A 22,125-nucleotide genomic window follows, 5' to 3' on the forward strand; every position below is an offset into this window, starting at 1 on the left:
ACGCAATAAACTAAAATTCAATGCAGCTGTCAGGCCAGACCCCAAACGAATGTGCAGTGAGCTTAATTAAAGTTCAGCAAACTTGAAATAGAAAGAATAGCGGCGTGCCAGTGACATTTTAGGCCCCGGCCAACAGCTTGAAAATAGGCCAACCGAGCGGAATTAGCCCTCAATCTTGTTTCACCTCAGATGTGGTGTTACCATGAGCACCAAGGTGGAAATGACTGGTCATAGTAAAGCTCTGTTCTTCCCTACCTCTTCTTTCTCTCCATCTTTCTTTCTCAGTTTCTCTTTTTATATTTGCTATCCCTCTTTCTCTTCCCTCTGTCCCTCATCTCAGTCCTGCTTCTATTTTGGTCTCTTTTTCTCATTCTTTTTCCTCTCCCAGTCTCTCCCCCCCCCCTTTTTCCTCTCTCATTCCTTTTTTCACTCTTTCTACCCTCTTACTATCCCTCTTTCCTCCCTCCTCTACTTCCCCCCACCAAGAAAGAAATCTTTCACCCAAAGGAAGAACAAGAATTGAATCAGAGCCAACTAACTGGGCCAAGAGGCTACATATGGAACCAGCAAATCACAGAGCCATGAAGGATGTTAGTGATTTAAAGTTATGTATGTTGAAGTCTGAATCTTAAAATGAATCCATAATGGTAAAGGTAACTAATGGAAAGACTTAGCTGACAGCAAATGGTGTTTTTTTCTTTAACATTATGTTCTCACATACTCCTCTTATATGGTTCCCCACACTTTCCCAGCTCCCCTTTCTGATTAGTTCAATGTCCACGCTGACACTGAAAAGCACAAGCTGCTGGCTTTATGAACAAAGATTTAAACCCATATGCCATAAATACAAGTGCTACTCCACATTGACACACAGTAATACAGCCATTGCTTTGCCAGTGAAAAAAATTCATCCTGTAGTCTGATTCTTTTGTGGGACGAACCTCCGGGAATCACGAAGTGGGCATTCACCCACGAAAGCTTATGCTCCAATACATCTGTTAGTCTTAAAGGTGCCACAGGACCCTCTGTTGCTTTTTACATGTCCCCCTCAGTAAGGGGTATTGAATTCTCCTGTCCGTACAGGAACATGAGAACTGAACTTTCACCTCAGTACATTAAATAACATCTTGCTAGAAATGAAGGCTTCAGAAACCAGCTGAGAATGGAAAAGCTGATGTGTCCCCTGAGGACTCATCTACCAAATGCTCCAGTTCCTATGTGATCAACATGACTATCCAGAAACATGATGCCACTCTAAATGAAGGGGTGCGGAAGTTCTCCATCATTATACAGTAGAACCTCAGCGTTATGAACACCTCAGGAATGGAAGTGGATCGTAACTGAATTGAACAAAACATTATGGTGGTTCTTTCAAAAGTTGACAACTGAACATGGACTTAATATAGCTTTGAAACTTTACTATGCAGAAAAAAATGCTGCTTTTCTTTTTTAGTAGTTTATGTTTAGCACAGTGCTGTACTTTTTTTTTTTTTTTTTGGCTCTGCTGCTGCCTGACTGTGTACTTCCAGTTCCAAATGAGGTCTATGGTTCACTGGTCAGTTCCTAACTCTGGTGTTAGTAACTCTGAGAGTCTACTGTATTCCTCTCTCTCTCTCTCTCTCTCACACACACACTAAAAGACCATCATTAAGGTGCAAGGCCAAGCGCTCAGAAATGAGGAAATGCCAGAATTAAGGCTGCGTGTGCAATCTTTATTCAGTCCCCCTGTTCACTGCATTTTTTGATACAGTGTTTAATTACATGATCACATTTTCCACAGGAGGAACTTGCTGTAGGGATGAATCAAGGATGCGCAGTAAAGAAGGCTGCTGTCTGTAAGACCCCTCACCTCATTTGTTACACAAGACATCTATAGGAGGAGAGGTTGAAAAAGTTGGGACTGTGTAGTTCACAGAAGAGGAATAAAAGGGGACATGATAGAGGCATAGGAAATAATGAATGGTACAGAGAAGGTAAGTCAGTCCATAATATTCACCCTCTCTCTAAATTCAAGAATGAGAAGACATGCCAAACCAGCTTGATTTCCTTCTTTGACAGGTAACTGGTTTGGTGGGTAGGGGGGAAATCAGGTATTTTATGTCTACCGTGATTTCAGCAAGGTTTTTGACACAGGCTCACATGACATTCTCATAGGTAAGCTTGAGAAATGCGGGCTTGGCAGAACTACCATTAAGTGGATACTCTTTGCGGTTGTTTAACCATTTATGTAACTATTAATGGAATGATGTCAGATTAGAGAGAGGTCTCAAGTAGGGTTCCACGGGAATCTGTTCTGGGTCCAGTGTGGTTAAACATCTTTATTAATGACCTGGATGTAGGAATAGAGAGAATACTGATCAAATTTGCAAAGCTGGGGAGGGAGGGGGGTTGCCAGCACTTTGGAGGATCGAGCTAAAATTCAAAGGCATCTTGATAAATTGGAGAACTGGACTATTGACAACAAAACGAAATCCAACAAAGACAAATGTAAGGTGACAGGCTTCAGAGTGGTAGCCGTGTTAGTCTGTATCAGCAAAAACAATGAGGAGTCCTTGTGGCACCTTAGAGACTAACAAATTTATTTGGGCATAACAAATTTATTTGGGCATAGAACCCACTTCATCAGATGCATGGAGTGGAAAATACAGGAGCCGGTATAAATACATAAAAGGATGGGGGTGCTTTACCAAGTGTTAGGTCAGTCTAATGAGACAAATCAATTAACAGCAGGATACCAAGGGAGGAAAAATAACTTTTGAAGTGGTAATGAGAGTGGCCTATTTCAGACAGTTGACAAGAAGGTGTGAGTAACAGCAGGGGGAAATTAGTATTGGGGAAATTAGGTTTAGGTTTTGCTACACTGAGGGAAGAAAAACCAAATGCACAAATACAAAATGGGGGATAACTGGCTTGGCAACTGCACTGCTGAGAAAGATCTGGGAGTTGTGGTGGATCACAACCTCAATGCAAGTCCACAATGTGATGTTGTTCCAAAAAAAGCAAATGCAATTTTAGGTTGCATTAACAGAGGAATAGCATGCAAGTCATAGGAGGTGACAGTATCACTCAACTCAGCCCTGATTAGGTCTCAGATGGAGTACTGTGTACAGTTTTGGTCACCATATACAGAAAGGACGTAGAGAAACTGGAAAGGATCCAGAGGCAAGTTACAAAGATGATCAAAGGATGGAATACAAGCCATGTGAGCAAAAGCTGCAGGAACTGGGTATGGTTAGTTTGGAAAGAGGAGATTAAGGGAGGACATGATGGGAGTCTTCAAATACTTGAAAGGGTGCCTTATAAAAAATGGAGAAAAGTTGTTCTCTCTTGCCAGAGAGAGCAGGACAAGAGGCAGTGGGTTCAAATTACAGCACAACAGATTAAATCTCAGGAAAAATGTCCTAATTGTAAGAACAGCAGGACAATGGAACAGGCTGCCTAGGGAGGCTATGGAAGCTCCTTCACTGAAGGTTTTCAAAAGAACATAAGAATGGCCCTCCTGGGTCAGACCAAAGGTCCATCTAGCCCAGTATCCTGTCTTTCGACAGTAGCCAGTGTCAGGTGCCCCAGAGGGAATGAACAGAATAGAAATCATCAAGTGATCCATCCCCTGTCACCCATTCCCAGCTTCTGGTAATCAGCAGCTAAGGGCACCATCCCTGCCCATCCCGGCTAATAGCCATTGATGGACCTATCCTCCATGAATGTATCTAGTTATTTTTTGAACCTTATTATAGTCTTGGCCTTCACAACATCATCTGGCAAAGAGTTCCACAGGTTGACTGTGCATTGTGTGAAGAAATACTTCCTTTTATTTGTTTTAAACCTGCTACCTATTAATTTCATTTGGTGACCCCAGTTCTTGTGCTATGAGAACGAGTAGATAACACTTCTTTATCTACTTTCTCTTCACCAGTCATGATTTTATAGACCTCTATCATATCGCCCCGTAGCCGTCTCTTTTCCAAGCTGAAAAGTCCCACTCTTTTTAATCTTTCCTCATATGGAAGTTGTTCCATACCCCTAATCATTTTTGTTGCCCTTTTCTGAACCTTTTTCAATTCCAATATATCTTTTTTGAGATGGGGCAACCATATCTGCACAGGGTATTCAAGATGTGGGTGTACCATGGATTTTTATAGAGGCAATATGATACTTTCTGTCTTATTATCTACCTCTTTCTTAATGATTCCTAACATTCTGTTTGCTTTTTTGATTGCTGCTGCACTTGAGTGGATGTTTTCAGAGAACTATCCACAATGCCTCCAAGATCTCTCTCTTGTGTGATAACAGCTAATTTAGACCTCATCATTTTATGTGTATATTTGAGATTGTTTTCTAATGTGCATTACTTTGCATTTATCCACATTGAATTTCACCTGCCATTTTGTTGCCCAGTCACTCAGTTTTGTGAGATCGTTTTGTAGCTCTTCATAGTCTGTTTGGGACCTACTATCTTGAACAGTTTTTTAATCATCTGCAAATTTTGCCCCCTCACTGTTTACCCCTTTTCCCAGATCATTTATGAATATGTTGAATAGGACTGGTCCCAGAGCAGCCCCCTGGGGGACAACACTATTTACCTCTCTCCATTCTGAAAAGTAATAATTTATTCCTACCCTTTGTTTGCTATCTTTTAACCAGTTACCAATCCATAAGAGCATCTTCCCTCTTATCCCGTGGCAGCTCACTTTGCATAAGAGCCTTTGGTGAGGGACCTTGTCAAAGGCTTTCTGAAAATCTAAGTTCACCATATCCACTGGACCCCTTGACCCACATGCTTGTTGACCCCCTCAAAGAATTCTAGTAGATTGGTGAGGCATGATTTCCCTTTGCTAAAACCATGTTGACTCAACAAGTTATGTTCATATATATGTCTGACAATATTGTTCTTTATTGTAGTTTCAACCAGTTTGCCCGGTACTGAAGTCAGGCTTACAGTCCTGTAATTGCTGGAATCACCTCTGGAGCCCTTTTTAAAAATTGGTGTCACATTAGGTATCCTCCAATCATCTGGTACAGAATCTGATTTAAATGATAGGTTACAGACTAGAGTTAGTAGTTCTGCAATTTCACATTTGAGTTCCTTCAGAACTCTTGGGTGAATACCATCAGGTCCTGTTGACTTATTGCTGTTTAATTTATCAACTTGTTCCAAAATCTCCTCTAATGATACCTCATTCTGGGACAGTTCCTCAGATCTGTCACCTAAAAAGAATGGCTCCGGTTTGGGAATCTCCCTCACATCTTCAGCCGTGAAGACCGATGCAAAGAATTCATTTAGTTTCTCTGCAATGGCCTTATCGTCCTTGAGTGCTCCTTTAGCACCTCGATCATCCAGTGGCCCCACTGATTGTTTAGCAGGCTTCCTGTTTCTGATGTACTTAAAAAAAAATTTGCTATTACTTTTTGAGTCTTTGACTAACTGTTCTTCAGATTCTTTTTTTGCCTTCCTAATTGTATTTTTACACTTCATTTGCCAGTCTTTATGCTCCTTTCTATTTTCCTCACTAGGATTTAACTTCCACTTTTTAAAGGATGCCTTTTTGCCTCTCACTGCTTCTTTTACTTTGTTGTTTAGCCACGGTGACTCTTTTTTTGGTTCTCTGACTATGTTTTTTAATTTGGGGTATGCATTTAAGTTGAGACTCTATTATGGTGTCTTTAAAAAGTTTCCATGCAACTTACAGAGCTTTCACTTTTGGCGCTGTACCCTTTAATTCCTGTTTAACTAACCTCCTCATTTTTGTGTAGTTCCCCTTTCTGAAATTAAATGCTACGGTGTTGGGCTGCTGTGGTGTTTTTCCGGCCACAGGGATATTAAATTTAATTATATTATGGTCACTATTACCAAGTGGTCCAGCTATATTCACCTCTTGGACCAGATCCTGTGCTCCACTTAGGACAAAATCAAGAATTGCCTCTCCTCTGGTGGGTTCCAGGACAGCTGCTCCAAGAAGCAGTCATTTAAGGTGTCAAGAATCTTTATCTCTGCATCCTGTCCCGAGGTGATATGTACACAGTCAATATGGGGATAATTGAAATCCCCCATTATTATTATTATTGAGTTTTTTATTTTTTTAAAAATGGGATAGAGAATAAGATGGAGAATATCTTATTGCCCTTATATAAATCCATGGTATGCCCAAATCTTGAATACTGCGTACAGATGTGGTCTCCTCATCTCAAAAAAAGATATACTGGCATTAGAAAAGGTTCGGAGAAGGGCAACTAAAATGATTAGGGGTTTGGAACAGGTCCCATATGAGGAGAGATTAAAGAGGCTAGGACTCTTCAGCTTGGAAAAGAGGAGACTAAGGGGGGATATGATAGAGGTATATAAAATCATGAGTGGTGTGGAGAAAGTGAATAAGGAAAAGTTATAAACTTGTTCCCATAATATAAGAACTAGGGTCCACCAAATGAAACTAATGGTCAGCAGGTTTAAAACAAATAAAAGTTCTTCTTCACACAGCGCACAGTCAACCTGTGGAACTCCTTGCCTGAGAAGGTTGTGAATGCTAGGACTATAACAGGGTTTAAAAGAGAACTAGATAAATGCATGGAGGTTAAGTCTATTAATGGCTATTAGCCAGGATGGGTAAGGAATGGTGTCCCTAGGCTCTGTTTGTCAGAGGGTGGACATGGATGGCAGGAGAGAGATCACTTGATCATTACCTGTTAGGTTCACTCCCTCTGGGACACCTGGCATTGGCCACTGTTGGTAGACAGGATACTGGGCTGGATGGACCTTTGGTCTGACCCAGCATGGCTGTTCTCTCTAATCTCCCTGAGCATTTCAGTGTCACTATCACCATCCTGGTCAGGTGGTCGGTAATATATCCATACCGCTATATTCTTATTATTAGAGCATGGAATTTCTAGCCATGGAGATTCCATGGTACAGTTTGATTCATTTACGATTTTTACTTCAGTTGATTCTATGCTTGTTTTCACATATAATGCCACTCCCCCACCAGCACGACCTGTCTGTCCTTCCAATATATTTTGTACCTTGGTATTACTGTATCCCATTGATTATCCTCATTCCACCAAGTTTCTGTGATGCCTATTATATCAATATCCTCATTTAATATGAGGCACTCTAGTTCACGCATTTTATTATTTAGACTTCTAGGACTGGTATATAAGCACTTTAAAAACTTGTCTCCTTTTAGCTATCTGCCATTACACGATGTAATTGAATGGGACTCTTTTTTATTTGACTGTTTCTGATCAGACCCTGCCTGTGTTTTATCATTTTCCATCCTCTGGTCGTCACTAGGACATAGAGATTCTCTATTAATAGATCCCCTAAGGGATGTCTGAGCCATGTGCTCCTCCGCACCTGTCGGCTTTTCCCAGCCCTTAGTTTAAAAACTGCTCTACGACCTTTTTAATGTTAAGTGCCAGCAATCTGGTTCCATTTTGGTTTAGGTGGAGCCCATCCTTCCTGTATAGGCTCCCCCTTTCCCAAAAGTTTCCCCATTTCCTAATAAATCTAAACCCCTCCTCCCTACACCATCATCTCATCCACCATTGAGACTCTGCAGTTCTGCCTGTCTAACTGGGAGCATTTCAGAGAATGCTACCATGGAGGTCCTGGACTTCAATCTCCTACCTAGCAGCCTAAATTTGGCCTCCGGGACCTCTCTCCTATCCTTCCCTATGTCAAGGAGACTGGATAGCCATCTGTCTTGGATGGTTTAGACCAGGGGTAGGCAACCTATGGCACGCATGCCGAAGGCGGCACGTGAGCTGATTTTCAGTGGCACTCACACTGTCCGGGTCCTGGCCACCGGTCCGGGGGGCTCTGCATTTTAATTTAATTTTAAATGAAGCTTCTTAAACATTTTTAAACCCTTATTTACTTTACATACAACAATAGTTTAGTTATATATTATAGACTTATAGAAAGAGACCTTCTAAAAACGTTAAAATGTATTACTGACACGTGAAACCTTAAATTAAAGTGAATAAATGAAGCGTCGGCACACCGCTTCTAACAAAATGAAGGGACAGTGTGGACCACGTGCCTGGCATAGCACAAAACTGTGCCTGTGGCTAAGACATATGCTTTATACTGCTATTTGACCAGGGGCAAAAAACATAGCTCAGTTTCATCTGTTAGTGTCTCAGTGCAAATTAGGTGAATGTGTGATTTCCTTATTAGCCGACTTAACCAATGAGATTGATGTTGCATGGAGGATTTTGCTCCATGTCTTCAGGAACAGGGAGCAGGTCCCCACAGAAAGAGGAAGTCCACTTCCTCTGCAGAAGAGAAGCGCATTGTGTTGGTTTAAGATTTGTTGCTGCACCATGGAAGTCAATGGGAACAGGAGCAGGCCCTTGGTGTGCAACATCAGGTATTTAAACAAACAAAAAAGGCCTAATCATCAGAGAGTCCGGAAACTGGAAGTTCTCATGGAGTCATCGGCAATTCTAGCTAAGCCTAAATAAAAATTGTGGTGTCTGCATTTAGGGAACCAAGTTAGAAAAATTAGACCCAAGCCTTTAAACATTTATCTAGAGTAAATCAGTTGCAAGGAAACTATGGCATATATATAAATAAAACCCCTCTGCCAGCTGGTGTCAGCAGCTAAAAGGACCAGGTTCAATTATCTAGGAGTTCCTCCTGAAAACCTAAATAACCCCGCCTCAGGCCCACCCAGAAACCTGGGAAACGACATTAACCACCCTGGGAACCCTGCAGGGTCAGCCACCACCCGAGCACCCCCTTGTGACCAGGGCTGTGGCACCCTGCCTCTATTTCCCCGCTTCAGAGCCCCTTAAGAACTGCACAGTCTCTCTCATGGGGCTGAAACCACTCCTGCCTGGGGCTGGTTTAATAACAGAAACAGTTCAAAATAAAGTCCATCACCCCAGCACAACTTGCAGACAGAACGTTTGAGAACCGCTGCTCTAAACTATGGGGCAGGCCTCCCAAGGGAGGCATGAGCTGTGGGTTTGTTCATTTTTTAAGAGCTCTGGCTGTCAGCCCTAAGTGGCTGGGGCTTGTGAAGAAAGGTTGAGCACACCTGGAAGGTGGGGATAAAGGGGGCAGCCAGAACCCTTCCGCCCAAGCTCAGGGTCTCCTTCCCCCACCCCTCAATCCCTCACCGGGAGGCAGCCCAGGCTTGGGCTCTCCTCCCCCTTAACCCCCAATCCCTAACTTGGAGGTAGTGGGGCTCCGGCTGTCAGCCCCAGGATGGCAGCAGCGCAAAAGTAAGGGCAGCAACAGGGCGCTAAGTCTGCTGTGAAAAGTGATACTGCTTTTCACATTGCCACCCTTACTTCTGTGTTACTTCTAGCACGGCACTGCCTTCAGAGCTGGGTGCCCAGCCAGCAGCCGCTCTGCCTTCACCGCTGGGTGGTAGAATACATATTTGTGGGAGGGGGGGGGTATAAATGACTACAGACACGAAGAAGGGGGCCTAAGCAAATAAGTTTGAGAACTACTGGTTTAGAGTAAGGCTGTCTGCCTCTCTGTTTTAGGGAGCCATCTACTTTCTCTTGCTCTCTGTCTTTTGGTTCTCGTGTGTGGTCTTGTTCTGAATTCTCAGAAGTAAAGCAGTATTACATTGCAACCTTCCAGCCAGGGGCATTTTAAGTTTTTTAATCTAACTTCTCTGTGCACAGGCCATGAACATAACACTTCCCTCCTCCCCAGCTCCCCCACTCACAGTTTGTTGTCCAGGGTTGCTGGAGTCCAAGAACTCTGGCAGGCCACACTGCAGCCCATTAAGGAAGTGCTGCCTGAGTCACCCTGGAGTTTCTGTTGGTGGCACAGGTGAAGTGATTTTAGCTTTAATTCCTGTTGGGTTCCCGGAAGCTAGCTCTGGAGACCCTTAGGTCGGCTGCTGCTCTCTGTGGCTTCAGCCAAGCCACTTCTGTGCCATCATCTTCCTTCAGCACTGCCTCAGCTCAGCACCTTCTGCTCAGTTCACCATTCTGAAGTCATTTACCACTTTGCTTCTGTGCAAAGTCTTCAGAGTGGAATCAGTGGTGTCTAGAACCCTTAACAAAGTCCTTACTACCAAAGCAATACCTCTAGCGGAAGATAGGAGCCCCTTTTCATTACTTTCTCTTTAGGTCTGTCCACTTCCAGGTTCCCTTTACCAGCTGTGCCTCACTGTAGTCTTGGTCATGGTGACCCCCTCACCCCAAGCACGTTTGGTGTAGCTTTCTAGTCCCTTCATTTCCCAACAGCGTCAACAGCATTTCATTGCTCCTAAATTACAGCTATATTTTAACAATAATGTCCCAAACTATCATGCACCTGAAATGCAAATGAGGCCTGGCCTGTAGAGTCACTTCCTGTTGCTCATCAACAGATGGCCGCAAAGAGTTCCATTTTAAGGAGCCCCTGTCCATCTGGAGTTCTCAAGCAGCAGTGGGGTGTTCTTCTCCTTATTCACCAACATGTGTCAATAGTGAGCTCCCTACCCTACAGGGCTTCTGGCCACAGGATTTACATCTAATCTAGGAATATTCCAGGGACCTGAACGAGAGAGTTAGGAGTGAAAATGGGTGTAATGACCATGTGGGAAGTAATGATGTGAGGTGTTTACTTGTAGCCACTAGATGTTTCTGTTTGCAGGTTGTGGTGCCTGGTATACGAAGGACACAAACTTGGAAGTGAAGTTGCATGGAAGCATGTTCATTTGTGTCTGTAGTTGCTGCTGTTTTCCCAACACCTCCTGTTTGGTATGGGCTCTAATCCCATGCAGGAGGGGTTTGTGGTCTTCTAGCAAGATGACCCTCTTAAGATGATTGTTTTAGGGGCAGCATAAGTGGCTCTCTGTTCTCAGTTATACCAATTTAATGCCATTCCTACAACTGAGCAAAGTTTGGCTGTTCAAACAAATAATTAACAATTTAAAGAAGAAGAGGTCAGACTGATATTTATTTAATATGAGAAAATAAACCAATTTTATTCAAATAACTGCCTGCTAATCGAGATTGGGAAACAGTATTATCAATGGTTCAGATGTCTTTCTTCATTCAACACATACAAGTTTTAAAGCTATATGAGAAATTTCAACTCTTATATCCAAAGGCCTAGAAAGAAACAATACGGAGATTTTTCTTAGCTTTAAAATGTGAAAAAGTAAAAAGCCCAAAAAGAAGCTCTGCTTCTTCAATAACAAAATATCCTGGCTATTATATAAATTGGGACATCAATTGTATTCATGGTTTGTAGCAAGTACAGTCACGGAATCATAACACTAAAGGGAAATGCTTTTTCTTTAAATTATTATTGTTGTTTATTATGTGTATTGCAGCAGAAGTTATAAGCTCCACTCAGGGTCCTATTGTAGTAGAAGCTGTACACAAATAAAACACAGAGATGGTTTCTGCTTCAAAAATCTTACAGTCAAATCTAAAATTATACATGGACAGAATACTTACGTCACCTGAAAATGACAAATATGCTAAGGGGCCAATTCCGTCTTCCTTGCTTACTCAGAGAGTCCATGGAGGCTGGAAGGTAAATGGTTACCTTTCCTTGTCAACCACCATAAATAGGTTTTAAAAGTAAATAGAAGCTTTTTTTTTTTAAGCCTGACCAGATCTGAGTTCAAAGTTCTTTCTAGCATTTCTCCTGCAAGAGTTAGTGATATAAGTAGCCCTTATAGCAGTGGAGGGACTGAACCTTAAACGTTTCTGATATTAATGACATGGCTGGAGAACCTCAGCCCCCTGAACTTGGATCCTGGCAGGTAAGTACAAATTTTAATGTACTTTCAAATGAATGATTTTGTATTTGTAGAGTGCTTTGAAGCAGTAAAGTGCGAAGCATGATCATTATTCATATTAAATATTTGTTTTAAAACATGTTTGTAATTTTTAAGAACAACTATGGGCCAGTTTAGGGCCAAACTGACCCATATCAGAGATTGGAATCTCTAAATTTGCACCCACAGCTTCCTCCACATTGCTGTAGGGATTTGCCCTCATATGGAATCCCTGGATCCCCCAAATTCCACCTCTACACTGGTACCCATCATACTCCCTCACCTACATGGCAGCAGTGTATATATGGGGAAGCAGGCATAGGTTAATGTGGACCCCATCCACCTGATTCCACTTCAAACCCACCCTCAATACCCCAGGACTTTGTCCCCTTCATACAAGGTTATCTAACAAGTCAGGATTCTAAACTGTTTCATGTATTTATTTAGAGTTTAAAGGCATTTGTGTTCACCTTTCAGATTTCTTTATCAAATTTGGCTTGGAGCTGTGAAGTCATTAATTGAAAACACTGAAGGCAGAAGGTGTCTGGGGATTACTGAATACTAAATTCTCTAGGTAAGGCTATGATTTTGTCACAGAGGTCATGGAAGTCCAGGAATCCGTGACTTCCAAAGAGCTCTCCGACTTCAGCCTCTGCGGCTGGGAGGTGCAGGGTCCTGCCACTTCCCACAGCAGCAGGGAGCTGTGAGGTACCCCGCAGCTCTCGACCTTTGCAGGGGGACCCCCGCAGCTCCCCTGCCCTCACAGCAGGGCAGAGGGACCCCACAGCCCCTGGCCGCCATCGGGGAAGGTGATCCTGGAAGCTCATCACCGCGGCAGCAGCAGGGGGATCCCCACAGCTCTCCGCCACCGCCGCAGGGCAAGGGGACCCCCAGAGCCCCTGGCTGCCATGGGGGAAGGTGATCCTGGAAGCCCACCACCGCGGCAGCAGCAGGGGGATCCCCAAAGCCCCTGGCCACCACGGGGAGCAGGAGGATCCCTAGAGCGCCCAGCTGCCAAGGTGGGCAGGGGGACCCCCGCAGCTCCACACTGCGGTGGAGGCAGGGGAACCCTGCCGCTCCCCTCTGTGGGGAGGTGCAGGGGGACCCTGGAGCTCTGAGCCCCCACGGGTGGTGGAGGTTCCTGAGCTCCCAGCCACCCACAGCTGCCCAGTCCTTTCCCGTTTTATCATGGATCTTTTTAGTAAAAGTCAGGGACAGTTCGTGAATTTTTCTTTATTGCCCGTGGCCTGTCCGTGACTTTTACAAAAACTTAGCCTTAGCCATGGGGAAGATCTGTAGCTGATCTAAATTGTCATCACTCCATTGATGTTGATTGCGTGAGGAGTATTTACTCCAGCTGAGGATTTGCCACCAAAGCCACAGAGCCCCCTTTGTGAAGGGCTTCACGGTCTCTGAAGATTCATCACATGACAGCAGTTGATTTTTCACTGGGAAAGACTTTTCCCTTTCTTTTTATTGCCAGCAATGCCCCGCCGTTGCCAACATTAAACAATGCCATGAGCTCTCACTCGTTCAAAACCAAAGACTTAGATACAAAATGACATTGGCAAGAATAAGTTAGGGAGGGTGGCGACTCAGCACTTAGGGGAACATTTTAAATCCATTTAGCAGGAGGTTAGCGCTGGAGTGCAACGGGCTTTATGCATTCAGACACAACAGGGTGTGCATTGTTATGCCATAATTGCCCGCCTTGGGTGTGTGTGGTGTGAGGCAAGAGGCCAAAGGCTGAATGCTTTAACTCACCCGCACGAGAAATGAGATTGAGGCAGAACAATGCGTGCGCCTGTTGTGCCTTATTGTGATTATCAACTAGATCTGTGTTGTTGTTGTTATAAATAGAAAACGACTGGTGACAAAGATGCTGGTTTGAATCACTTCAGAGGCCATACTCTTACACTGTGGTTACTGATGTCAGACCAATTTAGTGGCTGTACTTTAGGCCAATGGGTCTGACTCACTGCTAGAAAGTCCACATCACATGATTTCTGAATCCTATTTTATCATGTGATGCGGTGGCAGGGGTTTCACAGCAGTCTCCAATGAGGAGTGCTGGAAATTCACCCAGGAGCAGGTTAGCATACCTGAAAGAGGTCAGGATGCAGCCCCTTGGACCTGTGCCCACTCTAAGGCTCAGAGTGCCCAATAATTCCTCTGTTGCCCCAAGAGATTACTAAATTATCCTGGCTACTGAAGTCCAGATCCTGTTCTCACTGAAGTAAATGGTAAAACTCCCATTTAAATCAATGGGAGCATGATCAGGACCTTAGCTGATATCCAGTACCATTGTCAGTGATTCACATGAGCTTCACTTTATGACACTACCTTCCATCCAAGGATCTCACAGCACTTTACAACATTAATCAATTAAACCTCACCACACTGCTCGAAGGTGGGGATAGATTATATCCACATTGCAGATGGGTCAATGGAGGTCCACACTCTGATGCCTTTATTCACAATTAATAGAATTTGACTCCATAAATAGTCTCATTAAAGTTGATGGGGCCATTCATGGAGGAATGTGCTACTCAGTGTAAGTAAAGTATCTAGCCCGGGGAGCTGAAGTGTCTTGTTCAAGGACTCTCAGCAAGCATCAAAAGAGTTGGGGATGGAGCAGACTTCTAGGAGTCCTGTTCCAACAACCAGACTACAATCCCTCCCAGAATATTTGTTAATTTAGCCCTAAATCTAATCCTTAACACAAATGGTAATCACAATGTTTAGAATCACATTGCTCTCCATTCTATTTTGTGCCATTATGGCTTACTTATTAGAGTCTCAAAAAGCTGTGGAGAAACTCACATTTCCTAACAGGCTATGAATGGTCTGGTTGTCTTTTTTTTCTTTTTTTTTTTTTTAAATCAATAAAAAAGGTAGAGAAATTGGCTATTTGTAAATGTCATTTAATTATTACTTGTTTCCAAACAACAGTGCAATGTAGTGCAAAAAGAGATTAATTTGGTGCCAGAAGTCATTTCACAACTTCTTTAGAGTCTGTGGTTCCACAGGGATGGTTCAGAAGCAACAAAAGCCACCCAGTAACAATGCAGTATCTACGCTGATATGACCCATTTCCAACTGAAATGGTTCTTTGGGAGTTGAAGGCTATTCACGGGTGCTAGTGTTCTACAGCATGAACAGCTTTTAGGGGGTCCCTGTAGTACCCTCTGCATGCAACACCCAAACTTTGCTACTTCAATGTTTTAACCTCGGGCGGTCTTCTGCCAACAGCTTCCACCTTGAGGTGCTAATTGACAGAACCAATGCTGAGAACCATTAAAGCATGGCTGGACTGCTTCTCCTCCACTAAAAACAACACCCTACCTCGTTTTCTTTTAAACACGCCGCTTCATAAAAAGAGTGAGACAGACACAATGGGGTCGTGGTTATACTGTTAGGTACCACCAAAGAGCGTGTGGTTCTCTAGCCCATGCAACTCATTGAATCATAGGCAATGATATTAGACTATAGCAGCACAGCCTAGTCCAACATGCAGAATAATTTCTAAGGGAGTCACTGAGTTTCTCCATTTACACCAAAAGCAGAATTTGGCCCCTTGTTGTGCTTATCACTTTACTGAAAACCATATATCACTGCTATTTCTGTTTTCTTCAAATATTCATTATTCTCTAAAGACAAAGGCCCAGCTGGGAGTTGGGCACCCAAATACCTCTGAGGAGCTGCTCCAAAGTCTCTGAAAAATTCTGCCCATGGGACGTCAAAGGAAATAGAATTTGTGCTCTTTATTTGTATAGATTTCCCTAATGTGGGTGACGCTCGTCCAGCCAAGCGCTTGAACACACAAGTAGTCCTTACTCTCATGCTTAAAGCTAAAATGTGTTTAAATGCTTTGCTGGACAGGGACTTTTGTGGTATTCTAGTCTTAGGAGCAACGTGCACTGAAGTCTTTTATACCGTGGCTAGAGAATTGGGCTCAAGAATAGTGGCACTGGAACCTCTGCCTGCTTCTCTCTCTCTAGCTCTCTTTGTATCTGGAGCCTACCCAATGGGGTGGCCTTTGAGTAGACACTTCATAGAAGAGAGCAGCCACCCTGCCAGAGACATCACATAATAGAAGTGTCTATTTGGCGGCGGAGTTTGCTGAACTAATGATAGTGTCGTAGTTCAGGGGTGATGAGGTGCAGCTCAAAAAATGCACTTTATTCCAAGTGTATTATTGTCTTCAGTGTTTAAAATTTTTAAATCTCTGCAATAAGGGAATGGGAGGGATGATTTAGGTCCTGTCATAGTGCCATAGAGGAATTCCTGGCTGCCCGAAATCCCAAGTCTTAGAAATGCCACTGAGTTCATACAATACTTGCTGCATAGTTAAAAAAAAGCTCCCACACATGCCTGCTTCTGATTTTCCCCGAGCTGGTGAGAGGCAGGGAATGAGCAGAGGATTGGCTCCAGCCTTTTCCATCCTCTTGGGGGCATGGATCAGCGTTCACATTGCACTCCCGTCAATACCCGGCCTGGGCTGGGCAAGCTAATGATCCAACCAGCAGATTAAATGCGGTAATGAATCCTGGTCACGTGCCACATGCGGTGCATTGCACATATGCTATGAAGAAGAATTGGCCATCATAGCATGGGTGGGGTCTCATATTTTGCTGCTGGTATAGGCCAGTAGTAAATGACTATCCTGCTAGAACAAGGACACAAAGGAATCACTGTGACTCAGAGGGTGTCTTAGGGTCACAGTGACTCCTGGTGCTACTCCTAGGATGGACTAATTTATACACCATTCCTTGCTCAGTGCTGTCACAGTCTAGTCCATTGTTCATGGTTACAATATCTCTAGGATACCACATTAAAAGAAATGGATTTTAAAAAAATAAATAGGCTTTAATACTAAAATTTCTCTAAAAATGAATTAGCTCCTTCAGCTACTCAACAAGTCTAACCCTTTCCTGTCTCTTCTGGCATCGCTAGCTAGTCACAGATGTGAGCATTAAAGAAGAGATAAAAGATGCAGCAAAGGGAGAAAATCTGCTAGAAAAAAAAAATTTACATCAGAAATATATCATGAAGGATGACAATGTGGAGAGAAATAATAAACAAATTCAGACTTCCCAATGCCTAAACAAAAATCTATAAAGAGAATGGAGGATTTCATTTCTTTTCTTAAAATGTTCAACTCATTTTAAAAAGGGAAAGTTTCTATCAGCTGCTGGGGCTTAATCGGGCTGTAAAATCACTCTCTGGTGATGCTGGCTTTATGCTACCTAATTTTTCAATAAGCCAATAAACCCACCCACCAATCAAATATCTGCCCCATCAGGAAGGAGGCTGACACCCATTTGTGGCTCTGGCTTCCACTGCAATGTTGGGATGTTGATGGATAAGAGAAGTTCTGTTGCAATAACTGGCCTTTGGATCAATGAGTCCTATCAGTTTAAAAGATGGCATGGCCTGTATCAGGAGACAGGAAATGGACAGTATGCACTAAAACTAGGTTCTCAACTTTTTCCTTACCCCCTTTTCCATACTGTAACCCCCCTGAACCTCTCTCCCATACAGCTGAGGTCTATCTGTGACCCCCCTCTCATCTAGCGATATGGGAAGGGCAGAGAAGTCATGACCAAACTGAGGTTGAGAGGCCAGGTCTATTGTTTCTCTAGTGCCTGTAGTCCAGAACCTCAAAAGTATTTAGTCTCCTAACTTCCATTGATTTTAATGGAAGTAAGGGCGCTACATACCTTTAGGGATCTGGGCTTATGTCCCTCTTTCTCTCATGTTTTGTTATGCGGTATGGAAAATAAAGGAGGAAAGAAATGCTGGACCTGGGCTGAGACAGGGAGAGATGGGTAGCAAAAGGTGTGAAGGTTAACAAGTGGTTCACGAGAACTGTTACTACACAAAGTGCATGGTCAGTCTCACATACCAGAACACAAAAGTGGCTGCTTTCCTGTCCTCAGTCCCTTTGGCTAACTTCCTTCTGATACGTGCATGCCATTTCTCCCTGCCAGTTAACCTTTAAGCTGATCCAAACATGGGGCAAGGCTGATATCCAGTAGTTATATATGCAGCAAAATATATCTTGGAGCTGCATTCCAATGGGAAAGCAACATCCTCTGAAGATTTCTTTCCTTGGAGAGGGCAGGTGTTAGTTATGATTCCTATTTTAAGTGTCCAAGAAACAGGTACTTCCTTAATCTTCTCACCTTTACAGCTAAGGCGGCTTATCAGCAACTCAAATATCCTAACAGAAAATCAGAGTGTGACTAATGTATGAGTTCTCCTAGCAGCCCCGAAATTAAAGAGGAATTGACATGGGTTCCAAATATGAATGGAGCGTTGGACTGAGTGAACTAATATCTTTGAAACAAATACCTAAGAAATGTTTGGATGAAATGGACATCTTTACAGACATTTGGTCTGCATTTCTGAAATGTAGATGATTAAATCCATATTGTTGGCTTCTTCCCCCTCTGCACTATGTCTCTCTTTACATCTTGCAAGAAATTTATGAACAAAGTTATTGTAAATCTGTTCTGTCTGTCTTGTCACTTAGATTCTTTTCAGAAATGTTGCTTTGCCAATGTAGATAAACAATCTCCCACAGGATTAACACATACTACTTAAAATTCTAAATACAATGGAAGGCCACAAAAATGTCTTGAGTAGAGGCATTCTGGAGCTCTTTAAAATCTCACTGGTGATAGTAAAAAGAAGCTTATCTGAACCTTCTGGGTCTAGAGAAGGGGGTTGGAAATCTTAACAGCACAACCTTCTATATGGATTTCCAGTATTTCTTTTTACTGGTCATATTTTGAGCCAAGAAGCACAAAGATGTGCAAAAATTACAGACTTGAGAACAAGGGTCTGAATTTCAAACTCACTCAAAGTTCAGGAGGGTTTGATCCAAAGTTTTGGGTCAGCCCATTATTGAGTTAGGGATGAGGTGCAAAATTAGGATCCAGATCCAGATTTGAACCTCCTACAAAATTTGACATAAAGCTAGTCAGAAGATGGGTGGGTTTTTAAAAAATTTTCTGTGTGAAAAATTTTGATTGAAAACATTTTTCCCATTTTAACTGATTTTGATTTTTCACGTTAACATTGAAAAACCAAAACTAACTTACTAAATAAATAAAATTTAGTCTTTTAGTTGCTGAAAACCGAAACAAATTGTGGTTTGGGGATTTTGAATTTTTATAACAAAAATCGCAAAAATGTTCAGAGACTATGGAAATTTTCTCATAAAGATGTCCATTGCATTGAAAAGCCATTTTCCACTAAAAAAACAAAAGCAACCAACAACATTTTAGAAGGAAAATTTTAAAACCTTGTTTAAAAAATTTACTTTGAGGGTGTTCACACCTAGCGATTTTGGTATGGAGCTGTTTTTAATTAAAATGAAAGCAAACTGTATTAGAACATTTCAGAACCTTAAGAGGTTTTGTTCAAATTTGGTTCAAGAAATGGATGAAAGTTCACACAGGAAAAGCAGAAATTGGTATATCTCCTGAACTGGTTCACCTAACTCTACCTGAGACCCACTGTCTGTTTGTGTGAACTTCTTAAAGGAGCCAAGTAAAATATTCACAGAACAGCAAGCTGCATCCTCTTTCTACTTCTTTATTCACAGTTCACACATAACTCTGATTAGACAAAGCCTCTGATTTAAAAAAAACAACCTGTTAAATGATGATTGAGAAAAGTGCAGTCTTGGTCAGCTGGAGTTCTGGTAGCCAAGCCATAGTGAAAAAAAATCCAAAATGGCCATTAATCAGACACAGGAAACCACTGTTCATTACAAACTAAATTTGCAGAGCCTTGGTTATAGCAGTCTCACAGAGTGAGTCAGCTCAACCAATATGCTGAGAAGAAAGAAAGAAAGAATTTAATCAATCAAAATAAATAATTAAATATCTTAATTTTTTTTTTAAATATACAAATAATTCCAATCTGGTTATTTTATGAAGACACATTTTTAATGAGCCCCATGTGCATGTGCGGACTCTTCTAATCTCATTGTATTTTGCTGGCTGTTACTAGTGCTCTCAGAGCCAGTTAATTTCTCAGCAACATTGTAAAGAGTGTGAACCTTTGCTTGTTTAAATAGCCCATTCTGCGGGAAGACTAGGGAGCTCATGGACTTTCTTCCAAGGTTTTGGAAAGTTCAGAACAAATTGACTGCTCTGTGCAATACTGCAGTCAGCCATAAATGTCATCATTCGATGGGCAAGATTCTGTTCTCAGCTGTGCTGGTGTGAATGCAGAGTAACTCCACCAAAGTCACTGGAATTACTATAGATCTACATCCATGTAACAGAGCAGATTCTGGCCTTATAAGTTGTCTCCAGTCCATTAGCTTTCTAATTGCAAACAAGGGCCTGATCCTGGGTTCCCCCATTTAAGGGTTTGCCAGTGTGGAGTCCCACTGAGGTCACTGCGGTTTCATACAGGAGCAGGGGTCTGATAAGGAGTGCTAGAGTTCAATTTTATTTTATCTTTTCAAACAACTATACATCTCCAGATTTGATGAAGATTGGGAGCCTTCCTCTCCCTGATATATAGCTAGCTAAGGCAGCTCAATCTTTTATATTTCATACAAAAGAATTGTCGCTCTTAATTTCTTAAAGTAATTCAACAGTAAAGTGATCAGTACTAAGCAGATCTGTTCATACAATGGCTGCCCATAGCACAAACTACTGGTAATCGCTTCGGAAAACAGCCCTAGTGCACAGTCAGAAGGGTCATTTAAACAGCAGTGATATGAAGCAGGAAACGAGTGGGACAAAGCCATTGTGCATTTGTGCTGGTATACTTGCCAACTTTCTGGCTAGGAGTGGGAGATTCTCTGCTTCAGGTCTCCCTTCTAGCTCATCCTCCTTAAGGTTTTCAGGCCAACCTGTTCTCTAGAATGGGAGATGAACTTTGAAAGGAGATCAATTTCAAAAGCTCAAAAATAAATTGGGTATTTCTCCCCAATCTGGCGTTCATGCGAGGCAACAGATTTCCACTCCCGCCACTGGCTCCCAATCTAAATAAGCTGGCAAATGTACAGTTAAGGTGAGAATATCTAAAATGAGTCAGCTAGCTGTGAGGATTCTTTCTACACAACAGGGTAATTATATGGCCCCTATCACTACAGCGTCTGAGCACGTCCCCCCAGAGAGCCAGTGGGCTTTTGGGTATCAGCACTGCTGTTCCAAGAACTGCCCAGTTCATCTCTCATTCTCTTTTCCTTTTATGATTTGGATGAAGTGGAAATATGCAAATCATATGCCCAGCAGCATCTGCAAGTTTGACATATTCACTGATGCTTTCCTCACTAGCGCCACATCAGTAATGAGCATCTTATAACCTCCTCCAGCCCCATTAAAACAGAGGTTTCTGAATATATACCTGCTAAGAAAATTTTTCCCTTAGGGTCAAACTCTTTTTGCTTTCATACACACCTCGTTCCTACTACCTCAAGGTTCCCACTAGCAGTGTTATTTTGGATAGATCACATCAGAAAAAAAGTGTCCTTGAAAAGGGCCAGAGAAGAAGCAGTTCTGTACATTCCTAACCCATCTACTTGAAATTTTCAGCTAAATATCCTATTTTTTAAAGTTCCCAATAAAATAGGTGGCTGATATTCCAAAAAAAAAAAAAAAAAAAAAAAGATGAATAGTTTCAAATACTGATGATTGCCAATAATAATACTTGCTCCAGCTCTTGGGTTCAGATTCCAGAGGGTTTTTTTACCCCCCTGCTGTTGCCTTATGTTTTCTCTAGGGAGAGGCAGATTTGGCCCTGACCAATACACTTTAACAGCTGAAGTCATGGGGATACCAACCAGAAACATGATGAAGAATATATCCTAAGGCAACAAGGAGAGGAGTCTGTGAACTGGGGATACTGAGCCCTTGCTGATGTCAGTTAGGATTTGCTGAGCCGCTTGGCCACATCTGCATAAGCTTGCTCAATTTCTTTGTCCGCAGCACAGGTGTTGGTGAATTCATCCCTGGCATAAGCATTCTTCAGGTATCGCCATAGCCCCATCATCTCTGTTGGGAACTCATAGTTGCGGTATTTCTTAGCTACAATCTAGAGCAAAGACAAAAAAAGAAACTTGCTGGTTTTAGGCTTTTAAACTTAAGAACATAAGAACATAAGAATGGCCCCACTGGGTCAGACCAAAGGTCCATCCAGTCCAGTATCCTGTCGTCCGACAGTGGCCAATGCCAGGTGCCCCCGAGGGAGTGAACCTAACAGGTAATGATTAAACGATCTCTCTCCTGCCATCCATTTCCACCCTCTGACAAACAGAGGCTAAGGACACCATTCCTTACCCATCCTGGCTAATCTCCATGAATTTATCTTAACCTCCATGAATTTATCTAGTTCTCTTTTATAGATTCATAGATTC

At 42.5% G+C, this 22,125-nt stretch overlaps 1 protein-coding gene and 1 long non-coding RNA gene across 10 annotated transcripts in view; one reads left to right on the forward strand and one right to left on the reverse strand.

The window, feature by feature from the left end:
• The window catches only part of CLIC5 (chloride intracellular channel 5), a 160,664-nt gene that overhangs the window by 17,238 nt on the left and 121,301 nt on the right, over window positions 1-22,125 (reverse strand). For 5 of the 9 annotated variants that reach the window (XM_065587551.1, XM_024101059.3, XM_065587548.1 and 2 more), the window contains one exon: window positions 19,324-21,803. The exons of 1 other annotated variant lie outside the window; for it this stretch is intronic. In XM_065587551.1, the coding sequence (XP_065443623.1) occupies window positions 21,636-21,803 (168 nt within the window). In that variant the 3' untranslated portion in view covers window positions 19,324-21,635. Of the gene's footprint in view, window positions 1-10,887; window positions 11,062-19,323; window positions 21,804-22,125 lie in introns of those variants that run through there. 3 more of the 9 variants (XR_010599367.1, XR_010599369.1, XR_010599368.1) reach the window with 2 other exon arrangements.
• LOC122173544 (uncharacterized) overlaps window positions 11,414-22,125 on the forward strand; it is a 31,171-nt gene continuing 20,459 nt past the window's right edge. The window contains exons 1-2 of the long non-coding RNA XR_006174074.2: window positions 11,414-11,723; window positions 12,216-12,312. This is a non-coding gene — a long non-coding RNA (uncharacterized LOC122173544). The remainder of the gene's footprint in view (window positions 11,724-12,215; window positions 12,313-22,125) is intronic.

This window comes from Chrysemys picta, chromosome 3 (assembly GCF_011386835.1).
Source record: "Chrysemys picta bellii isolate R12L10 chromosome 3, ASM1138683v2, whole genome shotgun sequence".
Classification (NCBI taxonomy): domain Eukaryota; kingdom Metazoa; phylum Chordata; order Testudines; family Emydidae; genus Chrysemys; species Chrysemys picta.